Raw genomic sequence first — 25,006 nt, forward strand, 5'->3', positions numbered from 1 at the left:
TATAGCAGCTGGAATTCAGCTAATTAATAAAATTTGACAGATCTCCTTGTCCTTTTTGTTCTGTCAATAACACAAACTAGTCAAAGTAATATTACAAAAGGAAAAAAAAAAAAGTAACAGATTCCTGCTCAATGTGAAGCATCATAAAAGGATGAACAATGAAAAATTTTAGGCGAGCACAGTGGTGAAATGAAACTGGTATTTTTCATTGATCAAGCATGGTTTGTATACAACAATCGCAGATGCAACGATAATCAGGCGATGCATCGAATAGTATCTTTTACAACTATGCGTGTCTCTTGAACCAGCAGCTACAAGGATCAGATTGTTACTATCTAAACCACCAAAGTTTATTTTGCCAAGAGAGGATCCTTGTCCAGTTTCTCAAAGAAGACTTGTTCAGAGTGACTGCACAAATCTACATAAAGTCTATCAATGGCTGCTTCAGGGCTCATTTTGTGTTGCAATGAAGCAGAAAGTTCCGTAAATGTGCGTCTATATACGATCAAACACCAACGTCTACTGAGATCTGTCCTTGCTCAATGTTAATGTACAGCGAGCTGAACGTATTTGGAATAGTCGATCTCATTCAACCGCACACAGCACAACACATGCTCTGGCAGATCTTCAGACTTGTTTCCCTGTATCACAATAATTAACATGAGACTTATCTCCAGACAAGAATAACTTCATGCTTCTTTGAGTCTTAGTTAAGTGAGAAAGGAGAGTATGAGATGAGAATATTAAAATGATCGTATAAAGTTATTCAATACAAAATAAAAAATATTAATATGGTACAAATGTTTCTTGTACTGATGATAAATCAAGATGATAACTTGAGATGGTTAGATAAATTGGATTCAAAGATTTAAATCCATTAAGGGAAAGACTAAAGATAATATTACACCACTAGAATAAAAGTAATTTAATTAATTGAATATTAGTATTGAGTTTTGCATAGAGCTCAACAGAGGCAGATGCACTCGACCCTAATTATATGGGACAAACACGGTTTAATGACATGATGATGCTTTTTAGTAAAGTTAAGTGCAAATGCTTGCCTGTATCGTTAAGCCAATATCCAAGACACAGAGCTTCAGCCTGTCAATAAAGGTTTCGAATCCTTTCCTTGCGATATAACTGAATCTATGCATGTCCAAATCAATCTCAAAGTAGTTCTTGCCCTGCAAACGATACATTAGGTATTAAGTTTAGCTGCTGGAGAGGTGTAGTGTGCACCATTCGAGCAAGCTGTTTAAATCAAATATTCATTTGTCCAAAATTCAACACATCAAGCATAGTGTGGATCATTGACTAATAGGAATTTGATTTGATTTCAAAAGAGAATGATCATTTACCGAGTAGAAATCATGTTGAGGACGAGATAAAACTGGCTTCTCATTATATGCATGCATGAGTTTCCTCTCGGCAGTGTTTAAAGGAAGATCCTCCACATTTGCTACACGCCCAAGTATCTTTAACCTTTCTCTGAAGGGAACAAGTGAATCCATAGGAAAACCTCTGCATCTTTCAGACTCGCCATCAATTAACCTCTATGACAATGTAAATATAGCAGCCTTTAAACAATGCAAATAATCCTTAGGACAATTAATCAATAAGCATATACATGATACATGATGCACCCAAACATGTATGCAAACATATGACGTAATATTGCACCCTCATATTAAGATCAGCAAGCAAAGAAAACACTCAAACAAATATTCATCAAATTCTTCTCATGAAAATTTGATGAATACAATGGAATATATGACACGAGTTATTGTAGGAACACGATTTGTATCAGTCGGCTTCTACAACAGGTTTTTGCTAATTATTTCTTACTCTGTTACTAACTGGTGGCAATCAGGCCCAATGGAACTACATAAAACCATAGACCCAGGATATAATCCTAAAGCATAGTCTTGACACACAAATATACCTACTCTTAATATGGAGGAAAATACAATGGTAAAGACGGCATTACAAACAAAATAAATCTTACTCTAATGCTCTCCAAAAAATGAGAAGGAAGTTCCTTAGAGTAGCCTTCTGAAAGCCTAAAATATAATACAAAGCTTATTCCTTCACCATCAGTTTCACTCTGAAATATAGTTGCAGGATAAAGTGGAACCTGCAAGATAGATATATGAGATCAGGTATTCAGTCTAAGACATATGAAGTAGAAGAAATGGATGATGATTAAGTAAATAGCTAGGTTATTTAAGGGACAGCTTTAGAATATTACAGGATCAAAGTTATACAAAGGGAAAAAAACAGTCTTTGTTTTTTGCATCTCCCCCTTGGTAACGTGAATATGTCTAAATCTAATAATAAAAATGTGATTTCAAATTATCATTGCTCAATCATCATCATGTCATGGAAATCTTCCTCGAACTAAGGCTGGTGTAGAAAAATAGAAGTTATGTTAACATTCAGGTCAGGCAGCTTCACACCTCCAGTTGGACAAATCAGTGACACCAACCAGCTGACCCAGTTAATATTGCCAGTCAAATGATATCAATAAACCATTAACTCTAAATTCTTTCCGTAAAATGGTGGATTTTAAATACACTGACAAAACTTTAAGGTGTTTGAAATCCCAATACTGGGCTTCATTGGGAAGACAAATATAATAGATGTGTTGGAAATCCCACTATCACTATAATACTAGAGGTGGTATATTATCTGTATTAATAAGAAGATAAAGCGTGCCAAAACTTTTCTTATGCAATAGGTTTCCTTTCAATTGATCTACTAATGAGCATGAATGCAAAAACTGAACATATAAATGTTTCAGCTTAGAACATGATATAGAATCAAACAGATTATACAAAGTTAATTAGGATAAAAGTAAATTTAGCTTAAGTAGGTTGATTGCGTACCTGCACATTAACTACAAGCAAGGGTGGCAACTTGCTAGGTGAATTTACAAAGGGAAGTTGCACAAATTGGGCAATGTGGCTAATTTTCTGCTGGCACAAATATACATCAACACCAAATGGAGAATATGCAGCACAATTTGGAGCAAAAACTTTCTTCTTATCCCTAGTGGTTAATTATAGAAATTAGTATAAAAATTCAGTTCACACAAGCTTGAGTACTCATTATAGCATGAAGTTAAAATGCACAGGAGTTAAAATTTAAAGGATGAAATCACTTACTTAAGGTAATGTTCCCCTCGTACTCTGAAAGTATTGGGCTCAATAGGTGACCAACTATCAAGCATTTTCTTCCCTAATGTGCATAACTGAACTTGAGATCCTGCTAGTGGCTTTTCAAGGAAGACTTTCGTAGAAACTTGATGAAAATGAAGAGAGAAAGTCAACAGCTTATATAATTACACTAACCAATATCTCTAGTTAATCTCATAAATTTGGCGTGGTGTTCTAGTTAAATAGATAGGGAGGCAAAGCACCTGCATTTTAGACTCCTAAATAGAAAGGTTTCAGATGATTAAAATCAAAAAGACCCAAGAAGAACAACAAATATTAAACCAAATTTATGAGCCCTGAAATAGAAAGTGGTTGAACAATGGGCATGTGAGAAAAAACATGATGGACAGACCAGAGTTTAATTCAACAATTAGTTTATTAAGTAATAGTTGATGATATTTGCATAGAATTCACTATCAAAGATGGAAGTTGATAAAGTTCCGTTCAGAAAATTTTACGTATGAACTCAAAGTCTAAGAAGGTTGACATTATCCGAGTAGAAACTAATATCACATTAATAAACACTCACATCGTGTTGAGGTAGCATGGGCTTCCCCAGACTTGCGCTTAAAGGAGAGCTTCAAGGAAGCCTTCTTAGCTGAGTTTGGTGGACTGGAGCTCAATGATTTCCTCTTTTCGATTGTTGAGGTAGTAACAACTAAGCATGGCAAACAGTTGTTATGAAGGATCCCACAGTTGTTCAATATACCTTCATCTTCCCCTTCAGCATTCTCCTCTGCAGAAATGACTGATACATCCTCATGACTGACAAATGATTTTGCAGTAGTTACCGAGTTTATTGAAGACTGCTCCCCTAGTTTTTGCCCTTTCTGTCTCTCAGTAGAAACAATGGACAAAGTATTCTGGTCAGCAACTCCAAGATTGTCATCTCTAAACGATTTAGGACTCACAAGACCTTCAGCTTCAGAGCCATTTCCATGGAGAACATCTGCCAAGGCACATCATTATTCAAAGACATGAGCTAGAACATAATCGGATAAAAAAGATAGCGGGTAGTGTTTAACTACCCATCCTATTTCATCAGAACAACTAAAAAATATATTCTTGCATATGAAAGTTAAACTGAGTTTAATTTGGTGTGTGCAACCTACCATCCTGAGCACTCTTGAAATCATCCTCATCAGATTCTATTGTAGAAAAAGTGTCAAACCATGCTTCGTCAACACTCCCAGCCGATGTCATAACTTCAATTTATACAATACCAAACTGATTAGATCAACTATAAATAAATAAAGATTGCTAACTAAACAATAAAGACAGAGTTAGAACATTGTTTTTTTTTTTTTTTTTGTAACGCCTGAAATAAAACGTGTATAATAAAATGTTGTGAATAAGCCGGGAATATTCTGTAAACTGCGTAAAAATGCAGCAGAGGCGACTACGATCCCATAGCTGACTCAACAATCTGGAAGGCAATCCACATCTCACGACATCTCAACTTAGATCCAGATTTGGAATTAGGGTTTTCATTCAATGCAGCACAATTTCCCTACTCAAACTGCAAATCAAAGGAGCCAAAGATTTGCGACTTCGGAAGCAGCGCCAACTCAATGCGGATCAAAAATCCACATCGAGATATAAAAAAAAAAACATTATTTCCCCCAAAATCAACCCCGCGGATCCTCAAAAACTAAGAAAAGGGGATCAAGTCGCCACCTTGAAACGCAGGGTTGCTGTAGGACATCGAATCGTTCCCGTCGAAGCCCGGCGCCTCGTCGATCGTCTCCATCGTCTTCCGCGACGCCGACGCCGCCCTGTGCCTGGCCGACCGTGGCCGCCGCCTCCGCGCCCCCGCGTCGGACCTCCGCTGCCCCCTCACGCAACTATCGGGCCTCGACGAGCACAACCCCATTCCTCTGCCGCTTCTCGATTCTCCTTTCTCCTCCGCCTCTTCTCCGAAATAATTTGGGATTGGAAATTGGAAACCAAACCAAAGCAAACCAAACGTGCGAGTCAGCGGCGTGAATTCGAAGATTGCGGAGGATGAAAAAGCGGGCCGACCGAGGAGAACTGGAGCTGCAACTCCCTCCCTTTTACAATGACATCACCATCTCTATCTATTAACTAACGGCGATTACCACCATTAATTACCAGACAAAGAACAAGAGATTGGGCGAAGTGTGGTCCCCAGCGAAATCGCGGCGGAGCGCGTACTCAGTCTGCGCGTTGACCAAGCCCGCCGCCCACCCTGGGAGACTGGCGGGCCCCACTCAAATACCCAGGCACAGTCGTGGGTGAGTGGCTTGCGAGTGAAAAGCAAAGACAGGAGGAATATATTCTGAAATCGATAAAATAAACATATATAAAATGGGAAAAAGGAAATTTTATCAAAAAAAAAAAATCATTTTAATAACATTTTTTGCCACGTGGCATTTAATCATTAATGATATTTTAATCGTTTTAGAAATATTTTAGTTTTGCGTAAAGAGTTTGATGTGATAACTATTGCTTTCTTTAATTTGTCCCCTTTATCGATGGATTTTTTTTTGTATTTTAATTTCTTTTTTTTTATTTCTGTTCCCGTAAAGCGTGAGATTGTTTACTTATATAGTTCAAAATATTTGAACTAAATTTACAATTTCACGAATTTCAAAGGGAAAAGTGTTAATTCATTAACATTTAAAAAACTATTTGCATTAATTTCATTCATAAATAATATAGTTAAATTTTAGTAATTATGTAATGCCCTAATTTTTTTCTTCCAAAGGGTAAAATGTAAATTACTCATAATATCTCTACACGTTAAAGAGTTATAAGAGTCATATTAATAATTAACTTGCATATAAGCCTAACATTTGATTAATAATTTAATAATCTCTCACATGAATTATACGTGTAATCTTATAATTATATTTTATAAAAAAAATAATTATTCGAGCTCAAATTTGTTGTCATTATCAAAGTGATCATATCAACACATGATCAAACTGGTATTTATTATAATTATTGTAACTTAACACAAATAGGTTGTCGATACAATTTAATGACATGGATTATGAATGTGTAGCGATAAAATTTCATATAGTATGATCTTAACATGTCTATTTCCTATTGATTCATCTTAACCCTTAGTGAGATTAAATTGTAAATGAAAGTCTGATGTGTAAATCAATCAAAATCCTTATTTATGTAGAAAATAACCTGAAAAATATATAATAAACCAAAATAACTAAAATTTTATCTATAATATAAAACCATTCAAAAATTACAAACTGCCATTGAAGTTAAATATCATCTAAGCACATGACACTAATATCACTCCTTACTAAAGGATCCATAATTATATATATAGCGTTTGCTCCGATATACTTTATAGACAACTATCTACTCTCAACTTTGTATTTCATAACTACACATTTGATGTCTTTTATATTTTGATTTTGTCGAACTCGTATTGTTTTGAAATATAGAATTATTGATTTATTATCATAAAATAACTTGAGTGATCATTTATGTCCACTTTGTGTAATTCAATATATGATAAAAATCTATGACCATATTCTATGATTGAATAATACTTCATAACATATCACAAACTTTACTTCATGGTAGAAGAGGCTACAAGAGATTGTTTTGCATTCTTTCGAAAGATAACTCCCCTAGCTAGCAGGTAGATACAACCTGATGTAAATATCATACTATCTTGGCATTCAACAAAAATAGAGTCAGCATATTTAACAATCTCAAGTTAATCTAACCTCTTATAGATGAATATATAGTCTTTTATTCTTTGTAGATACCGCAAGACTCGATTCTTATATTACTCAAGTATTTGCTCAATATCCTAATATATGTTACATCTAGACAAGTACAAACCTGAGCATATAATAAACTTTAAACTTCTTATTGATGATGCATAAGGAACCTGTAGAAAAATCGAATGGAAACAAGAGATAGATGAAGCATTATATATGAGTTTTTAGTCCCACATTAGGGTGTTTGTGACTTTATTATTAATTTATTATATGTCACAAACATTGATATTGTGAGCATGTGTATGAAGAGAGATTTTTTCTTGGATTGTATTGAATTAAAAGTGATTGATATGTGTTAGATATTGAACTAGTTGGGATAAAATTTATCCAAATATATAAATTAATATTTTATCATATAAATACATTTTTACTACCTATTTAATATTTAAATATATAAATGGATGTTAATAGTATTCCGTAACCTCGAAAATGATCGAATAAATCTTTTAAACTTCTTAAATATAATATATTTTAAAAAGTTCATCTCATTTTTTGCGATCTCACCGTAACCTCGGGACTACGACACCTTGATTTTGAAACATGACTGATGTCAGATCCTCGAAAATAGCTCCACATTAAATGATAATTTCTTTCAAATATTATAAAGAATACGATATTTAATTTGAATGGAATGGAAGATGAAATAGATTTTTTTTTTAAATCTAATTAAATAATTATATATGGAAATTTTTAGATTAGATAGGTCTCATAAAATATACTTATATTTAAAATCTCGACACATAGTTGTAAAAAAAAATAAGAATTTAAATATCATCCTACGTAATAATTAACTATAATTTTTTGATTTATTTTTTCATAGATGATCATGAGATCGTCTGTGTGAAACCACTGAACGACAAATTTTACTTTTTTTTAAAAATCTAAAATTCACTAATGTCTCTTCAATTTAAATTATATTGATTTTTTTTATTTTATCAGTGATCCATCTTTTTATTATTTATTTCATTTATTAATTTTTATTTTTAATATTTTATTATTCTTATTTAAAATATAATTATAGATAATAATAAAATATTTAAGTGGATATAGATATTCCATAGAAATATAGAAGATGAAACATATAAAATCAAATTAAATCAGATTCATTGTCCTTCATTGTTCCGGGGATAAACCAAGGGTCTAGCCAGGACTTGACTTGTGTCTTAAACTGGTTTCTCCCCGAATGGTCCTCCTACCCGGCAGGTGCCTAGCCGGATCCTCCTATCCGGCAGGTGCCTATCCGGCAGGTGCCTGGCCGGATCCTCCTATCCGGCAGGTGCCTGGCCGGATCCTCCTATCCGGCAGGTGCCTGGCCGGATCCTCCTATCCGGCAGGTGTGCCTGGCCGGATCCTCCTATCCGGCAGGTGCCTGGCCGGATCCTCCTATCCGGCAGGTGCCTAGCCGGATCCTCCTACCCGGCAGGTGCCTAGCCGGATCCTCCTATCCGGCAGGTGCCTGGCCGGATCCTCTTGTCCGGCAGGAGCTTAGCCGGATCCTCCCAGCCGGCTAGAGCCTAGTATACTCCGCCTGTCCCACAGCCGTACGGCCAAATCCTCTCACACCTCCGACAACTCGCTGGACCCGTGTACCTGTCTTACTTACATTTGTCACTACGCCCTAGCTCACCTCATCATTATTCTCTGACAAGCCCACGCCCCCTCTAATTAATACCATATCCCTACTGAATATCCCAACAGTGACTGGAGATAGCTTTATTAACGATAGGACAGTGGGATTGATTATTCCTGCCATCTCATTAATCATGAGAAGACCTTTCTTAAATGCTGACGTGACAGGTGCATTTGATCGTCCTTCTATAAACAGACCACTCCCCTCCACAGGTATCTCTCTGGGCCCTCGCTTGCAATTCTCTAGGCTCTTCTCTATTCTCTACTGTTTATCTTCCCCCTTCCTCCACTGCCCCTAACTTGAGCGTCGGAGTGGTCGCGCCGGGGCAACACCCGGCCTTCCTACTGACGGTTGTTGTGCTCGCAGGTCCGGCGGTCCTCAGGCTTCTTCTTCTTCTTCTTCTTCCTTTCGCTCTTCTTCTTCATCGATCCTACCCTACGGCGAGCCAGGTCTGGTGACGTGTCCAGGAGCTATTCTCAACCGGAACATAATTTGGCGCCGTCTGTGGGAAACCACTTTGCCCGGATTTGAGATGCCAACGGACGAACCCCCTCAGCCTCGCCTCATCACGATGACGCAGGAAGAATTCGATCAAGCCGTGGCTGCTGCCGCTGCCGGCTTAGCCGCTTCCAGGCAACCACCACAAGCGCTAGCTGGTCCTTCACGCCCTCGATCTTTCTCCGGCGAAGCCCCACCGCCGCCCGCGCGTCAGTTATTTGGTCCTACAGAAGCCCATCGTTCTCAGGCCCATCAAGCCCATCCTCGACCAGTCCATCCTGCACAAGTTCATTATACTCAGGCCCATCTCTCTCAGGCCCAGCAAGACCCAGCCCATCATACTCCAGTCTATCGAGCTCCAGCCCCTCAGGTCCACGGTCGAACCCACCTTCATCAGTACGAGGACCATGGGGGAATGTCCGTAGAGTCTGCAGCAGCGCGAGCTTCACCTCGTCGTCACTCAAAGGGGAAGGATCTGCACCCCGGTGAAGGGAGTAGCTCCCACAAATCCCCTTTTGCCCCTTGGATTCTAGAGGAAGAACTCCCACGCCATTTCCGTGGGCCCCAGCTGGTGGACTACACTGGAACGACTGATCCGGAAGACCATTTGGGGAAGTTTGAGACGTCGCCACACTGCATCAATATACCGACGCCATCAGATGTAGAGCCTTCCCACCTGATTTGTCAGATCGAGGTTTTTTTGGACCGAAGCTCCCTCTCCTTAGCCTCTTCTAGTAGGGGTCTTTTCTCCACAGCCCTCTGAGACCTCGTCTCAGACCCGGCTACGGCCGCTTGACTGCCAGCCGAGGCAGCTGGTGTCGGACTCCCTTCAGAAGGAGTGGGTGCTGTTAATTTCTTAAAAGAGGCCCGGTCCCATTTGATGAACTTGTTTAGTGAAGCCGCCATCAAAAGATCCTCTGCAAACCAACAGAGAAATATATGAAATTAGAAATCGGTGAACTAAGGAAAGAAACATCTACTTACCGAGTGGCTGAGACAGCTCCGCAGCAACGGGGCTCAGACCTGCTCGAAATAGCAAACCCTCTTCACTAAGCAGCCGGTCCGTATGGAACAACAAACCATCTATCACCTGGAAGGCGGATTGGTAGGCTGCCTGCGACTTATAGTTGACTAGCCGAGGAGGGGATGACGTCTCATCTTGCCAGTCGGCAACACGAATAGGGCTCGGGGGACGAACGAAAAAGAACCTTGTCTTCCAAAACTTAACAGATGAAGGGAACTCGACTAAGAATTTGTGACGGGGACGGGCGTTCAGATAAAAGACTCCTTCTTCTCCCCTCTTAGGATAAAAAAAGTAATGGAGGACCGTTGGGTGTAGAGGAATACCATACACGTGAAAGATTATACAAGCGCAAGCTAGAAACCGGAAAGTGTTGGGAGCAAATTGGTTAACCGGAACACCGAAATATGCAGCCACCCTTATAAAGAAGTCGGGAACGGGGAACCGAAGACCTCCTTCCAATTGATCAAGGAAGAAGGTCTGGTAACCGGGAGGAGGAAGGTGTGGACGGTGATGGCTCTTAGGCACCTTAATTTTATACTGGCGAGGGATCCCAAATCGATCCCTTATCGCCGACCTAGTCTCGCTATCAAAAACCGAAACCATGGACTCATACCAAGCTTGGTTAGACTCTGACATGCTTACAACTCCAAAAGCGAAAAGAAATGCGAGACCGAAAATGCGAACTAGGAGAGGAAGGGGAAGCTTACGTCGGAAAGATTGCCGGAGAAGGAAAAGTAGAACACTGTAGACGTCTGAGGCAGAAGTGCCGACAGCAGCAGAAGGGAGGCGCAAGGAAGAAGATTGCGAGATGAGTCTTTCGAGAACTCACGCCGGTTATGTATCGGAACCCTAACTCTCCGTGGCCATCAGATCAGGGATAAAGAAAAGGCGGGATCTCATTGGAGCCGTTGGATCTGAGCACGTTTCTCCGAACGGTTTTGCTGATGTCAGACGCTGGATACGAAAAGACAAGTAAAAAGCACGCCTCTTTAATTGCTTATTTCGGGAATGGTAACGCCCCTCTCCGCCCACACGACGCCAGTACTTACCTTAAATACCGCCAGTCACAGCGTGGCACGCGTCTCAACAACTGATTCTCCTCGACACAACATATCAGCTTAATTATCGGCTTAATTATCCCGTTCTCTCTCTCTCGGCTGGTTTAGCACACTCTTCTGATAGCGTTCGAACTCAAGCCTAGCCGTAATCTGTTCCGTCCCTCTTATCCTAATGAACATTGCTTTTTACGCACTAGATAACACATTACACTTACAATAAGCAAGATTTTTATTAGCATAAACGAGCCATTACATTAGCAGTGACATATCAGAAATAGGTAGACTATCACTCCGAAGAAGGGTCGCCGGGCAGCCTCCTAACCGCAGTTTGCATGAACTCCATCTCCTCCTGTATCTTCTCCAGCAGGCTCAGAACCGCGGAAGTGGATCCCTCAACATGACTCGCTACGACGCTGCCCTGGGTGGCCCTTACCTTGATGATGTCCTGAAGCCTCAGGATCTCCAGCTTAGCCTGGATCAGCTCCTCCTCGACGCGCTTCAATCTCTCCTCCGCTACACGGGCCCGATAGAGAGCCACCTGCACCCGTGTCTCCATCTCATTTGAAACGTTGGGGTGCGTGGTGGAACCCGTTTCAGATCCTTCGCCGTCGATGTCCATGGCCGTGGTTCCGATTGTGGTGCGCCTCTCGCAGGATTGTTGCTTGAGAATGATAACAGAAACGCACGCTAGCATCCCTATTTATAGTCCCCCAACCCACGGACTTGAAAGGTCACCTAATAAAATCCATGCGCGCCCCAAGAAGAAGACTAAACGGTGTCTGCACACTCTCCAAGGAGGATTCGCCAGCTCCCAATGTCATCATTACTCATGCCTCGGACAAGACGCCCGCCCATGCTGCGCCTGGTCAAACCGCCTTTCTTCTCATCCACCAACCCCGCACGAACACGTGTTGCGGGCAATTAGGCCGCTTAAGTGATGCAGGTAAACCCGGTCCCACCTGTGCCTCTCTCTCTCTCTCTCTTCCTGGTCGCTAAGTCAAGCCTTGGGCCCAACTAAGACACAAGTCTGACTGAGTCTAGTCAGTACGCTCCACGCTCCCTTCGACTAGACTAGTGGGGAGGCTTATGTTCCGGGGATAAACCAAGGGTCTAGCCAGGACTTGACTTGTGTCTTAAACTGGTTTCTCCCCGAATGGTCCTATACCCGGCAGGAGCCCCCTCCGGATCCTCCATCCGGCATCCGGCAGGTGCCTGGCCGGATCCTCTTGTCCGGCAGGTGCCTCGCCGGATCCTCCTATCCGGCAGGTGCCTAGCCGGATCCTCTTGTCCGGCAGGTGCCTAGCCGGATCCTCCTATCCGGCAGGTGCCTAGCCGGATCCTCCTATCCGGCAGGTGCCTGGCCGGATCCTCCTATCCGGCAGGTGCCTAGCCGGATCCTCCTATCCGGCAGGTGCCTAGCCGGATCCTCCTATCCGGCAGGTGCCTAGCCGGATCCTCCTATCCGGCAGGTGCCTGGCCGGATCCTCTTGTCCGGCAGGAGCTTAGCCGGATCCTCCCAGCCGGCTAGAGCCTAGTATACTCCGCCTGTCCCACAGCCGTACGGCCAAATCCTCTCACACCTCCGACAACTCGCTGGACCCGTGTACCTGTCTTACTTACATTTGCCACTACGCCCTAGCTCACCTCATCATTATTCTCTGACAAGCCCACGCCCCCTCTAATTAATACCATATCCCTGCTGAATATCCCAACAGTGACTGGAGATAGCTTTATTAACGATAGGACAGTGGGATTGATTATTCCTGCCATCTCATTAATCATGAGAAGACCTTTCTTAAATGCTGACGTGACAGGTGCATTTGATCGTCCTTCTATAAACAGACCACTCCCCTCCACAGGTATCTCTCTGGCTCTCGCCCGCAACTTTCTAGACTCTTCATTATTCTCTACTGTTTATCTTCCTCCTTCCTCCACTGCCCCTAACTTGAGCGTCGGAGTGGTCGCGCCGGGGCAACACCCGGCCTTCCTACTGACGGTTGTTGTGCTCGCAGGTCCGGCGGTCCTCAGGCTTCTTCTTCTTCTTCTTCCTTCTGCTCTTCTTCTCCATCGATCCCACCCTACGGCGAGCTAGGTCTGGTGACGTGTCCAGGAGCTATTCTCAACCGGAACATTACATAAGGTCCCGGGGCAATGGTGCAACGGTAAGACATCTGAGTTGTGACTCAGGAACCCGCGGTTCGATCCCCAACTACGGCGTATTTGTAAGAATTTTCTTCCAAATGGGAAACACAATCAAAGGATGCTGGGCATCTGGATTGGTCGCCGTATGCGCTTCCCGATTTATTCTGGTAGTCGGTGGAAAATTTTCGTGGGACCGGACTGGTCACCCCCAGGGATTGAGTCCATGAGACTGACTGGGATTTATCATTTTTTTTAAGGAGACTTACATAAGTCCCTGGGGTAATGGTGCTGTGGTATGACATTCAGGTTGTCACCCAGACACCTGTCGTTCGATCCTCAATTACGGCGTATTTGTAGGAATTTTCTTTCAAATGGGGAACGCAATCAAAGAATGCTGAGCATATAAGTTGGTTGCTGCGTGCACTTCCCGATTTACCTTGATAATTAGTGTAAAACTTCTGTAAGATCAGATCGGTCACCCTCAGGACTAACTGGGATTATCAATTTTTTTTTAAGGAGGCTACACAATCGACGTTGGCCCTCCAACTATGGTGTAGTGCAGTCGGCAATGATATTCCAACGATTTTTTAGTGCTAACTCATGGTTCAATTTATAACTATCGTTGTAAAATATTTTCCTTCAAAAATTTAAATATATGAATTATTAAAAATTTTTTTATAAAAATAATTTAAAAAAAAGATAGAGAGACGTGAACGATCACTCAATTGGATATCTCATGGTGGAAAATGTATCTGTTCATGATGTTGAAGGGTCGTGCATAAGACATATGGCTCAAGACATCTCCCTTGGAGTAAGAAGAGTAGGATGTCTCCGCATACATAATTCAATTGGTACTAGATTATTACAAAAGAATACAGATCAAATTCTCGAAAGAATAATCAGAAATAAAAATTTTCACATTTGAATTTATCTTTTTTCCTTATATAAAGTTAAAATTTATCATTCCAACAATCTTATAAGATAATCAAAAAATTGTAATTGACTATTATAAAAGAGGATATCTCAACTTTATCAATTCAATTTTTATCTATTTCAATAAATTTATTTTATAATAAGTAATTCAATTATATTTCAAAAGTAAATTTATCTCTTTCCAAATTCATCCTTTAGAGCATCCGCAACGGTGTGGCAGTATTAACGCGTTATAACAGTGGTGATCGACCACGTGGTCGATCACCACTCAGAACTTTGCTCTGTTTTTTTCCTCTGCTGAACGCATTACATTAAAAAAATAAAAAATAAAACACGGGTCCACCTATTAACGCGTTTAGAACTCTGAACGCGTTAAATACCTCGCTCCTCTCTCACTTCTCCCTCACTTCTCCACGTACTTTCCTCGCTCCTCCACGTCCGCTATTAACGGACGATTAATACCGCATTGCGGATGCTCTTACCATACAAGATGATAAATGATAGGACGGAATATTCTTCAGAATTAGTTGATTATGCACGCTAAGAGAGTGATGACTTCCAAAGCATTTGACGGAGACCACATATCTACCTGAACCCTGAACCCTGAACCCGGAACCGTGAACCCTAAAACCCAACTGTCTCTCCTTCCTACGCGAATAAAAGTCCTCCGTCGGCTGTCTTCCCGCCGTTGCTTTCACCCAAATCCACGCCCTCCTCCTCACCTCCAGCCTCACGCGTGGTTTCCGTCTCATCGACACTTCTCCGGGCACTAGCAGGAATCGAGACCAGCCTTCGCCGCATTCTGCTGTGAGGTGTCCGTCTCATCGACATTTCTCCGGGCACGATCAGGAAACGTGACGATCCTTCGCCGAACGGTTTCAGTCCAAAGTTTCAATCTTTTTCTCCGCCTTTTTTGGCTTCCAGTTCGTTTTCCCATCCTTCTCAGAGAATGATTTCCATCACACCCCTGAAAGCCCACTCTATCCCCCCTTTCGCAAACCCTCTTCTTACTCCCCCTTCGTTAAGAATCTCACCTCGTATTCCATGTGCTCTGACAAGGAGATCTATGCAGCTTCGTTGCGAATTCGAGTTGAAGGGCAACGGTGCTCTTTCCGGCGACTCAGACCCCCGTGCATTGGACCGGGTAAATACAGAATTTCGGTTCAAATATAGTATAAATGTCTTCCCTTAGATTTCAAAGTATTGGTTTCGAACATTATTGTCCGTTTCAACTTAGGGTTCTTCATTTGTCGTTTCTAAGTTACTTTTTCATGGATTTTTATTTTTAAGCCAACTTGTTTGAGATGTAAGGGGCAACGACAGCTTCAAATCTTCAAGATACCACTGTCCAGATAGATGATTCTCTCATTCAAGCTTTTTATAAAGCATTCTGTCACCATGCTTTTTCTGCCACATATATATATACATATTGTTCTATGCGGGCTTACTTTGTGCAACAATGTTTTATAGCTAATACGTTTTCTATTAGCGGTTCCTGTTGGCAAGAGTAATGAGTTTAATTTCAGCCAATTTTTTGTATTTCTCTATCAAGTCTGTGCATTTCTCATAAGGAAAACTGAACTCAAATATATGCTCACCATATTTTGACCTTAACTTGTCCAAAGTTGATAATGCAGGAAGGTTGTGCATGACTTACCTATAAATAAGAAGATATTAGCCTAATTGGTCTATTGATTTGTGCTAGTCTGCATGTGCTCGAGTTGTTATTGGCTAATATTTGAAACATTGAGTTTTACTTACATTAGTTTCATTTCTTTTACAAAGTTGTATCATTGTTCCTTCAATGATACATCAACTGCTCTTGCTGCCTTATTAAAGCTATTGTCATTTCTTCTACAGTCAGCCTGGCATGACAATAAGTGGTTTCTATATGTTGCAGCTTAAGGCATTGGAAGCAGCAATGAATGATATAAACAGTTCATTTGGCAAGGGAAGTGTTACAAGATTAGGAAGTGCTGGTGGTGCTTTAGTGTATGTATACTGTTGATATATCTCACTTGTTTTACGTAAAAGGCCTGCTGTATTTCGATAATTTGATTAACAAGATTGATCTTCACTGCAGAGAGACTTTTCCAAGTGGTTGTTTGACTTTAGATTTTGCTCTAGGTGGCGGTCTTCCCAGAGGACGAATTGTAGAGGTAAACATTTTTCATTATTTGTCAGTCTAATTCTATAGTGATTGGTCATGGTCTACTAATTTTTAGTATTTTGTAATTTTTGTCCTTTACACTTGAGCATTTATCTTTAATTTAGAAAACATAGAAACTACTAGAAAAGAATGGAATAATATTATCATTTAAGCTTCCAGAAGAAAATTTAATGTGCATGTTCAATGCTCCAATTTGCATTTTTTGTTTTAAGTTTGATTTCGTCTCTGATAACAGTCATTGCTAAAATAACCAAATAGGATTGCCATACTTAGCTAGCCATCCCTTTGTTCTGGTTCTCATGAATTTCTTTGCCTTGACAAAATTGAACTACATTAAGCAGACAGAGTTGTAATAAATGGGATCGATCTACAATTCTTTGCAATTCAATATTTTAATGCTGCTTATGTGACTGACAATAAATAATTATGATAGTACCTTTGAGTTTGCTGATAGTTGGTTAAATTCAAATAAAATATTGCTCAAGAATGTAGACTTGGATATGGTATTTGGTTTGTAGGAAGTTTAATATGGAGGATGACTCTCAAACTAACTGCTCTTGGCATGACTAACTCACTAATCCACTTCTTATGAGGTAGGAGCAGTTCAGATGAACTGGTTCAGCTGGTGAGCCTTCAGTAGATATTGAAATGTTGAAGATGACTCATAGAGTGAAGAGGTTGAAATAATTCAATGAGGTGCTCTCCATTATGAGGTGAGTGGTTTCCCTTATGAAGTCAACAACTGTCCCTTGTGAGGTGAGTCCCTCTCATAGGAGTAGTTTTCTTATGAGGTTGTTTGGTTTCCCTAATGAGGTAGCAAGGTTTTCCTTATGAGGTGAATGGGTGGAGATTTGCTCGGCCGAAGTGACTTTTATGGATGAGGTGAAATTTATGGATAAAGTGGGTTTCAGAATGGGGAGAGTTTCAATACGTAGATATTGAAAAATTGACGACGACTCATAGAGTGAAGAGGTTGAAATAACTCCATGAGGTGCTCTCCCTTATGAGGTGAGTGGCTTCCCTTGTGAGTTCAACAATGGTCCCTTGTGGGGTGAGGTTTCTCTCATAGGAGAATTTTTTTACGAGGTTATTAGGTTTCCCTAATGAGGTAATGAAGTTTTCCTTATGAGGTGAATGGGCGGCAGCCAAAGTGACTGTTATGGATGAGGTGAAATTTATGGATAAAGTGGGTTTGAGAATGGGGAGAGTTACATTAGCCTAGAAGACAAGATAAAGTGGAAGGCTTAAGTCTCTCTCTTGCTGCAAAATTTCCCCCTTATAATGCCACCCTTGTGGTGGCTCATGGATGCATGCCAAGCTGTAATGCCCTTTATAGGTTGCATCATGTTGATGAGCTAGTTATAGATTGTTTTCTTCCCTATCCAACTTTTCCTTGTTTGGAACACATGTTGGATTCTAATTGGTGGGTGTACCTAGCGGTATTTATCCCATAATAACTGACATCAAAATGCAACTAAGGATCAAAATGCACAAGCTAGTCTTAAAAATTCTTATCATGTGTCATGAAATTTGCAACCTTATTCCAAGTTCTTCTGGTTTCTCCAAATCTGATCCTTTCCTCTAGTTGAAAGTTGAAAACACTGGTGTGCCTTGTATGCATTTGAGAGGTCCAAATGTCACAGAAAATATAATGCTAAACTATTCTGATGTCTCACTATAGAAATGTGCTAAGGCAGAAAATAAAAACTTATGACCATTCTCTTGTGACACATTTCATGGATATGACTTCCAGACTTTGGCAATCTGCTAGGATTGAATTTCATTTGTTCTTCTTGTAACAGATAATTCGAAATCTTATTAAAAAAATTGAAACTGAAATTCAGCATTTTATAGATATGCCTAGAAAGAAAAATTATTTAGTTTTTTAATTTGATAAATTTGTAAATCATAGAGTTTTATGTTATTTCATATAGCAATCAAGGAAAACAAAAGGATCTCTCTATCTATGCTTAAAGAATTGCATAGCTCTAGAATTCTTGTGATTTGTGAAATTATAAATTGTCTTTCTTTTCTGATTCAACAGATATTTGGTCCAGAAAGCAGTGGGAAGACTACGCTAGCTCTACATGCAATTGCAGAAATACAGGTATAGATTTAAAAGTTTAGTATTGTTTCTTTAAAAATGATAAATGTTTGTAGCACAAGGTGACACATTTTTTTAACTGCTAAAGTACATTACTGAATCAACTATGTATTCGGCTACAAATATGCAGAAATTGGGAGGCAATGCCATGCTTGTTGATGCAGAGCATGCTTTTGATCCTACTTATTCGAGGGCATTGGGAGTTGACATAGAAAATTTGATTGTCTGCCAACCTGACAATGGGGAAATGGCATTAGAAAGTAATTTTTGTTTCACTCAGATAATATTTTTATGTCTATGTTTTTTTCTCCCCATTTATACTATTATTTGTTATTTACTTTTAAAAGTTGCCAATATTAGTGTTCTACTTAGATTTAGTAAGTATAATGATGCTGAAGAAGGAACTTTGTTTACCTTAGTAACAGTTGATTTTTGTGAGTTTCTGTATCTTTGCAAATTAGAGACAGTTGATTAGCAACTACCAAGGTTATTGTTCTTTGCAACACACTTTCTGTATGTTTTAAAGAAATTTGAAGCCGTTAATCTTGACTATAAAACTTAAAGAATCATTGTTTATCTGTGTTTTCATCTAAACCATCTGCTAGATTATCTGATTTCCTGTAACCTAATATCTTGTTGCTTTAAGTAATCCATGGGCACATGTTTTCACTTAAATGTGAATTGTCACTAATAACTTTATGGCAGTTGCGGACCGTATGTGCAGATCTGGAGCAATAGATCTCATTTGTATTGATTCAGTATCAGCTCTTACTCCAAGGGCTGAAATTGAAGTAAGTTGTTTAGATGTTTTTTCATCGTTTTGTTTGCCTCAGGTGTTTAAATGATGATATATACTAAACAACAGATGAAATACTTGCCTAGGGTGAGATTGGGATGCAACAAATTGGTTTACAAGCCCGTCTAATGAGCCAAGCATTGCGTAAAATGTCAGGAAATGCCTCAAAAGCTGGTTGTACTCTGATTTTCCTAAATCAGATAAGATACAAGGTATTGCATAAATTTTCTACCTTGCCTGCTGCATCACCTTTCTTCCTTTTACTGAACTCTCATCTATTCACTTTGATAGATTGGGGTGTTCTATGGAAACCCTGAAGTCACGAGCGGAGGGATTGCCCTGAAGTTCTTTGCATCACTTCGTCTAGAGATCCGCCCTATTGGAAAGATCAAATCTGTGAGTGAATGACTTACTTCAGTGATTAACTTCTAGTTCTTATTATCTCGACTTTAATAAATTAGAATAACTGCATTAGGTTTTTTTTTCAGGCAAAAGGAGATGAAGATATTGGAATTAGGGTGCGTGTTAGAGTGCAGAAAAGCAAAGTATGTTTAGCAAATGCAGTCATTATTATCACACTAAATCTTTGAAAATGATAGAAACCATCTTTAAAAATGATAAAAAAACATTTTTGTCAACATAACCATTGAATACATTTTGACAACAACTTTGGTTTCTAATATAAAATTTGGTAATTGTGAAATTGTGTTAACTTTTTTCAAACTATTGGATTGAGTAAAAGTAAGTGCCCGACAATTACATATATTAACTATTATATCTATTTTCCCTTGTTCTTGTGTTTCACTTGTTGAGTCTCCATTTCTTCAGGTATCGAGACCATACAAACAAGCTGAGTTTGAAATTATATTTGGTGAAGGAGTTGGTAAATTGGTCGGTTCAAAATGTTCTTGCTTCTATTATTTTTTTTTACAGAATTGAAATGCTTTTTCTCTGGACTCACTGATTTGAAATTTAGGGTTGTCTTCTGGATTGTGCTGAGTTGATGGATGTTATTGTCAAGAAAGGATCATGGTATAGCTATGGAGAAAATAGGTTAGTTGCTTGCCTTCAGCTTATAGCATAGGCCCTTCAAACAGTTCACCACCCTTATTCCTGCTCACCTTTATTTTTGTTTGGTATTTTCCACTATCCTGCATACAAACACGGTCAAGGTTCAAGTATAGGACTTTGAATCTCTTATTTTATATCCATGTAGTTACAGATAAAGCTCAATTTAGATATCAGATAGCAACAATTAAGGTTTGTGCCCCTTAGTCGAGGATCTGTTGTCTCATGTAACCATAGTGATTAAACTCATGGAAGTCGCTTATCTGTTTGATTCTGTATGTTACATCTTACTAGTGGTTTCATCAGGCTTGGCCAAGGTAAGGAAAAGGCATTGCAGTATCTGAGAGAGAACCCTACTGTATGCAATGACATGGAAAAGGTGTGTATTTTTCCCGTCTCAAAATCCATCTCTTTGCATAAACATTTTCAAGTCTATGAATCCGGGCATCCTTGTTTTTGTATACATAACTCGAGTTTCTTGCATAGTGTGTCATTTGAAATTTACTGTGCAGTCATCATATGGTTTATCCAGAATATCATATCAAGTTGAGCATTTGGGAAATAAGTGTCATGCGCACTATGCTTATATTTTGATCAATTTTATGATTTCAAGATTTCTACATCTTGGTAAATTAGGGGCCCATGCATCAATATGATAAAGTAATCTGGTTTACCTAAATGAAAATCACCCACTGCCATGCCATAACTCGGGTACTGCTGGTTTGGGAGGTTCAATAGTTACTGATAGAATAGCTTGATCAATATTGTTAGAATCAGTTTCACCTTTGGATATTTATTCAACAATACCTTAATTTTGCTCTTCCTTGATGTCAAAAATTGGTTTGTGACAGGCGGTTCGGCCAATGATGATGGATGTGAGCAGGCACATGAGCCTCTTGGCTTTCGGCCAGTTATTGACTGCAGATGAGGAACAAATAAATGATGAGAAATGAATGCAACACTAATCTTGCAAGGGAAGGAATCATCTGCGTTTGATATGGCTTTCAATTTCAGCCGATATACTCAATGCTCCTACTTATGCGCTAGTATTGAAGATGGAATCACATGACAGGATCTTCGGCCATAACCAAATCTCGTTGAGAAAAAGAAGTGTAGTTTGCTTTCAAAAGCTTACACTTCTTTCACTTTTAATGTTTTTAATCCCGTGGACGATGAGTTGATTAGAAATGAGAATTCATCTGTTAAACATCTAAACTATATGCTACATTTAACAATTAAAGTATGATTCATGTCAGTAATTGCCAATTGTTGTGGATTGGAACGCTACCAAACTTGAGCTGGGTGGAGTTCGATCCAATTCAGAGTTGATGCAATTCAAATTAGGTCAGATGAGATTCATTCTTTCTGGAACTAGTTTAGCCAAAGTCAATAAATATGAGATAATTTTCAATTTGCCTAAATTGTTCCAAGTTCTATCGAATTGTTTAAGGATAGTGGTCAAGATGATTTTGTTTTGTGGATTGAAGCTGATTTTGTTTAAGGATGCTGCTTCGATGGTTTCTTCGTTCCGATTTCTAGATTCTGATGTCATTGATGCTAATTTTGTACATCTTTGGCTGGAGGAAAGAGTGGGGTATATTTGAAGTCAAAAAATATATAACATTGAGCATCCTTTTACTAATTGTGAACAAAGGTGTATGACTGAAAGTTTTCTTTGTGTTCAAGCATTGACGATGGGGATGTTGGATCTTATCTACTATACAGTGGGCTTGTTTGTATTTGTAAACATGTGGATTCATATCATTAATAATTGTAACTAATTAAGTAATCCAATAAATTATTATAGTGGATTTGAGTTACTGGATATGGGATTTACATGTGTAGAATCTTTTAACCCATACTGTTATTAATGATGGACTGATAACGGATGCTGGTCCATCAAATCCAGCTTCCTTGTTTCTCTTCTTCTCCACAGGATTTCTGGATTTGGAGACAACGCTTTCTGAGACGATGTCGACTCCATTGCATTCAGGTTCCTTCATCTCTATTTCTGTCAATTTATTTTCTGTCGTATTCTTAGATGTTATTAGATCCTTGTACTTGTATGCTTTCCTATTTGAGTTCTTCTTGTTCTAGAATTCATGCGGATTAAGAAAACTTATTGTTTATCTGGGGAAGCTCTAATATTTGAGGAATTTTGATGCATTTCCTATCGCCGACAAATAGGAGCACCTATTACAGAAGACCCATTCAGATTCAGGGGCTATTGGTATGTAGCTATCAAACACCGTTTTGTATTTCCCGTTTATTGAAATTAGATGCCAGACAACAGAAGAAGACGGATTTGATATTTAACTCGTCACTACTATTGTTCTACTCCTTTACAGATTGTTTGTTGCTTTCAGTAAAACTTCACTCTTCTCGTGCTTCACATTGTAGTCCTGTTTTTATTTTTCAGTTTCCATGATGCATAGGTCTTACCGCAATGGCTACATTATTTGTACACGAGCTGCAATATTACTAGCTCACTACCCATACTGTGCATCAGGTTTGCTTCTCTATTTTTCCGGTAGTTTGAGCAAGAATCATCTGGAAGTTTTTGTCATTCTGTTAAATATGACAAAATTCCTTCTACTTTCCATTGCTTCAGCAAAAACAAAAAAAAAAAAGAAAAAAAGAGTTTTGCATCTTTATGCTATACATTTAGCTTTAAATTGATTTTTGTGAACCATATTACTTGAAATTATGCGAGATGAGTTACTTGTAGTTAGGTTGGGAGAAGTGGAGAACTAATATTTTTTTATTAATGATCATTTAATTACATTAAAATAGTTGGCACATAATTGATCATGGATATAATTTACATTTTATTCTTTTCTCTCATTAAATTCTGAGGCTTTTGAAGTTGAGAATTTTATATTAGATACCTGCCTTATACAAACAGTATTCTTTTCTCTAAACTGAATTTTGTCTATACTATGTTTAGAGTTGGAATCCATTGGGAGATAAATAGTGAATGTGAGGAAATATCTTTTCATTGAAACATTTGTGGATGAAAAGTATTACCAACACTCAACTTTCATATTGAAAACTCTGTTCGATAATATTACCCTTCACCTCTCTAAAGGGGTGATGTTTGTTGAAAATTATTCTTATTCGAACTTTTCATAGCAAGATCTTCTGGCGAAGACCAATGGAATCACTCAGCATATCATACATTTTTGTTTTAGATTGATTTGAATATTAATTATCTGATACTAAAATGATTTTTCTTTATGAGTGAGTCATGCCACTGGGATAGTTTTTTTTTTGGAAGATCTGGCTTTACAGTCAGCTTTTTTTTTTTTGCTAATTGATGCTGTTCAACTTATTGATTTTAGCTACTGTATTTCTGCAGATGTCTGTAGATAGATGTATAGGGAGGAGAAAAACTTCCTATTCATATAAATATGACATTCCCTTCCTTACCTTGTCAAGGTTAGTTTCTGTCCCCAGGTCCCAAGAGACAAATTTGTTGGATTAGGCACGGGTCGAATCTCCGAGGTGCCTTTACCCTGGGTTATACTCTCACTCCTGGGGGTCTGTTGCATATCTGATTTGTCTGTCTATATCTCGTTGTGAAATCGACGATATTGAACAGTTTGAGATGAGCAAAATCATATTTGTCAAGGTTAGTTTCTTATGTTAATTTTCTCAATATTTACATTCCTACTAATTCTTGCATGACACTAAGCTTTTCTCTCTTTCCAGTTCTTAGTGTGGACGGCATTGATATGTCTAGAAAACATGAGATGAGGTAGATCCGGATACAAATATTTGGAAGGTAATAACCATATTTTTTGGTATCTGACTACATTTGTGCAAAAATTGATCTTATGACAAGCAACATCATTATTATTTTAATGAATAAAGGTACGCACATAGTATTATTCTAGTACAAAAATATCATTTCAACTTATTATGCATTTGTCATCTAAAAGTAACTATATTTTTCTTTTTTTGACTAAGAAGAAGATTATGAATTCTTTTTATAAAATGCTTTGGCTCATAATCTGTAATCTCAATGTGCAGAGTCTCTTTACTCACGTTGACAAATTGAGGCAAGAATAAGGCTCAACAAGTTTTCTCATGGTAAAGACTTTACGTAGATGGATTTACACTCGCACTAATCTTTGACTGCCCTTATAGTACTCCGACCTAATAATTAAGATGGCTTAGTTTTCCTTAACCAAGAAGAACTTGAGTAATGACAAATTGAAGTGGAATTGTCTTCAAGGAATCAGACATTAGCAATTCATTGTCATCTTCTTCGTTGGTACTTCTTTTGATTAAATAAGGAAATGCTCATCTATGCCCGGGCATAAACTAGTGACGCCCGAGCGTTCGATCAGGAGCCACTTGGCTAATTTTTTTCTGCAAATTGGCTCTGTCGTAATTAACTTAGTTATGTGCCACTTCGCTAATCCTCTTATGTATAAAGGTGGAATCCGCCACCTTAGCAGTTCCACACGGTCGGTTTCATGATTATTTGTGAAGAGGTAAATCGAGAAACTGCAGTTGATCACGAGGAGAGTCTTTGTCCACTTAACTAACTCAGTTATGCTTCGGTCCCTTTATCGGTAGGGTAAATC

At 39.0% G+C, this 25,006-nt stretch overlaps 2 protein-coding genes across 2 annotated transcripts; one reads left to right on the forward strand and one right to left on the reverse strand.

The window, feature by feature from the left end:
- Positions 1-187: 187 nt before the first annotated feature.
- On the reverse strand, positions 188-5,274 carry LOC141838279 (uncharacterized). Its single transcript, XM_074725711.1, has 9 exons — positions 4,893-5,274; positions 4,328-4,420; positions 3,745-4,164; positions 3,165-3,300; positions 2,886-3,048; positions 2,006-2,134; positions 1,359-1,553; positions 1,062-1,184; positions 188-641 (listed from the first exon to the last, which is right to left on the reverse strand). Exons 1-9 carry the CDS (start codon positions 5,086-5,088, stop codon positions 546-548), a joined length of 1,551 nt encoding a protein of 516 aa, XP_074581812.1. The 5' UTR covers positions 5,089-5,274; the 3' UTR covers positions 188-545.
- A 9,638-nt stretch (positions 5,275-14,912) lies between these two features.
- On the forward strand, positions 14,913-21,777 carry LOC141840090 (DNA repair protein recA homolog 1, chloroplastic). The gene is made up of 13 exons (XM_074727983.1): positions 14,913-15,420; positions 16,177-16,268; positions 16,360-16,435; positions 18,491-18,553; positions 18,681-18,810; positions 19,256-19,341; positions 19,433-19,558; positions 19,638-19,742; positions 19,835-19,891; positions 20,175-20,237; positions 20,323-20,399; positions 20,721-20,793; positions 21,266-21,777. Exons 1-13 carry the CDS (start codon positions 15,226-15,228, stop codon positions 21,365-21,367), a joined length of 1,245 nt encoding a protein of 414 aa, XP_074584084.1. The 5' UTR covers positions 14,913-15,225; the 3' UTR covers positions 21,368-21,777.
- Positions 21,778-25,006: the final 3,229 nt, after the last annotated feature.

Source organism: Curcuma longa, chromosome 11 (genome assembly GCF_044706935.1).
Source record: "Curcuma longa cultivar G26 ecotype Majalengka, Jawa Barat chromosome 11, ITB_CL_G26_1.1, whole genome shotgun sequence".
NCBI lineage: Eukaryota > Viridiplantae > Streptophyta > Magnoliopsida > Zingiberales > Zingiberaceae > Curcuma > Curcuma longa.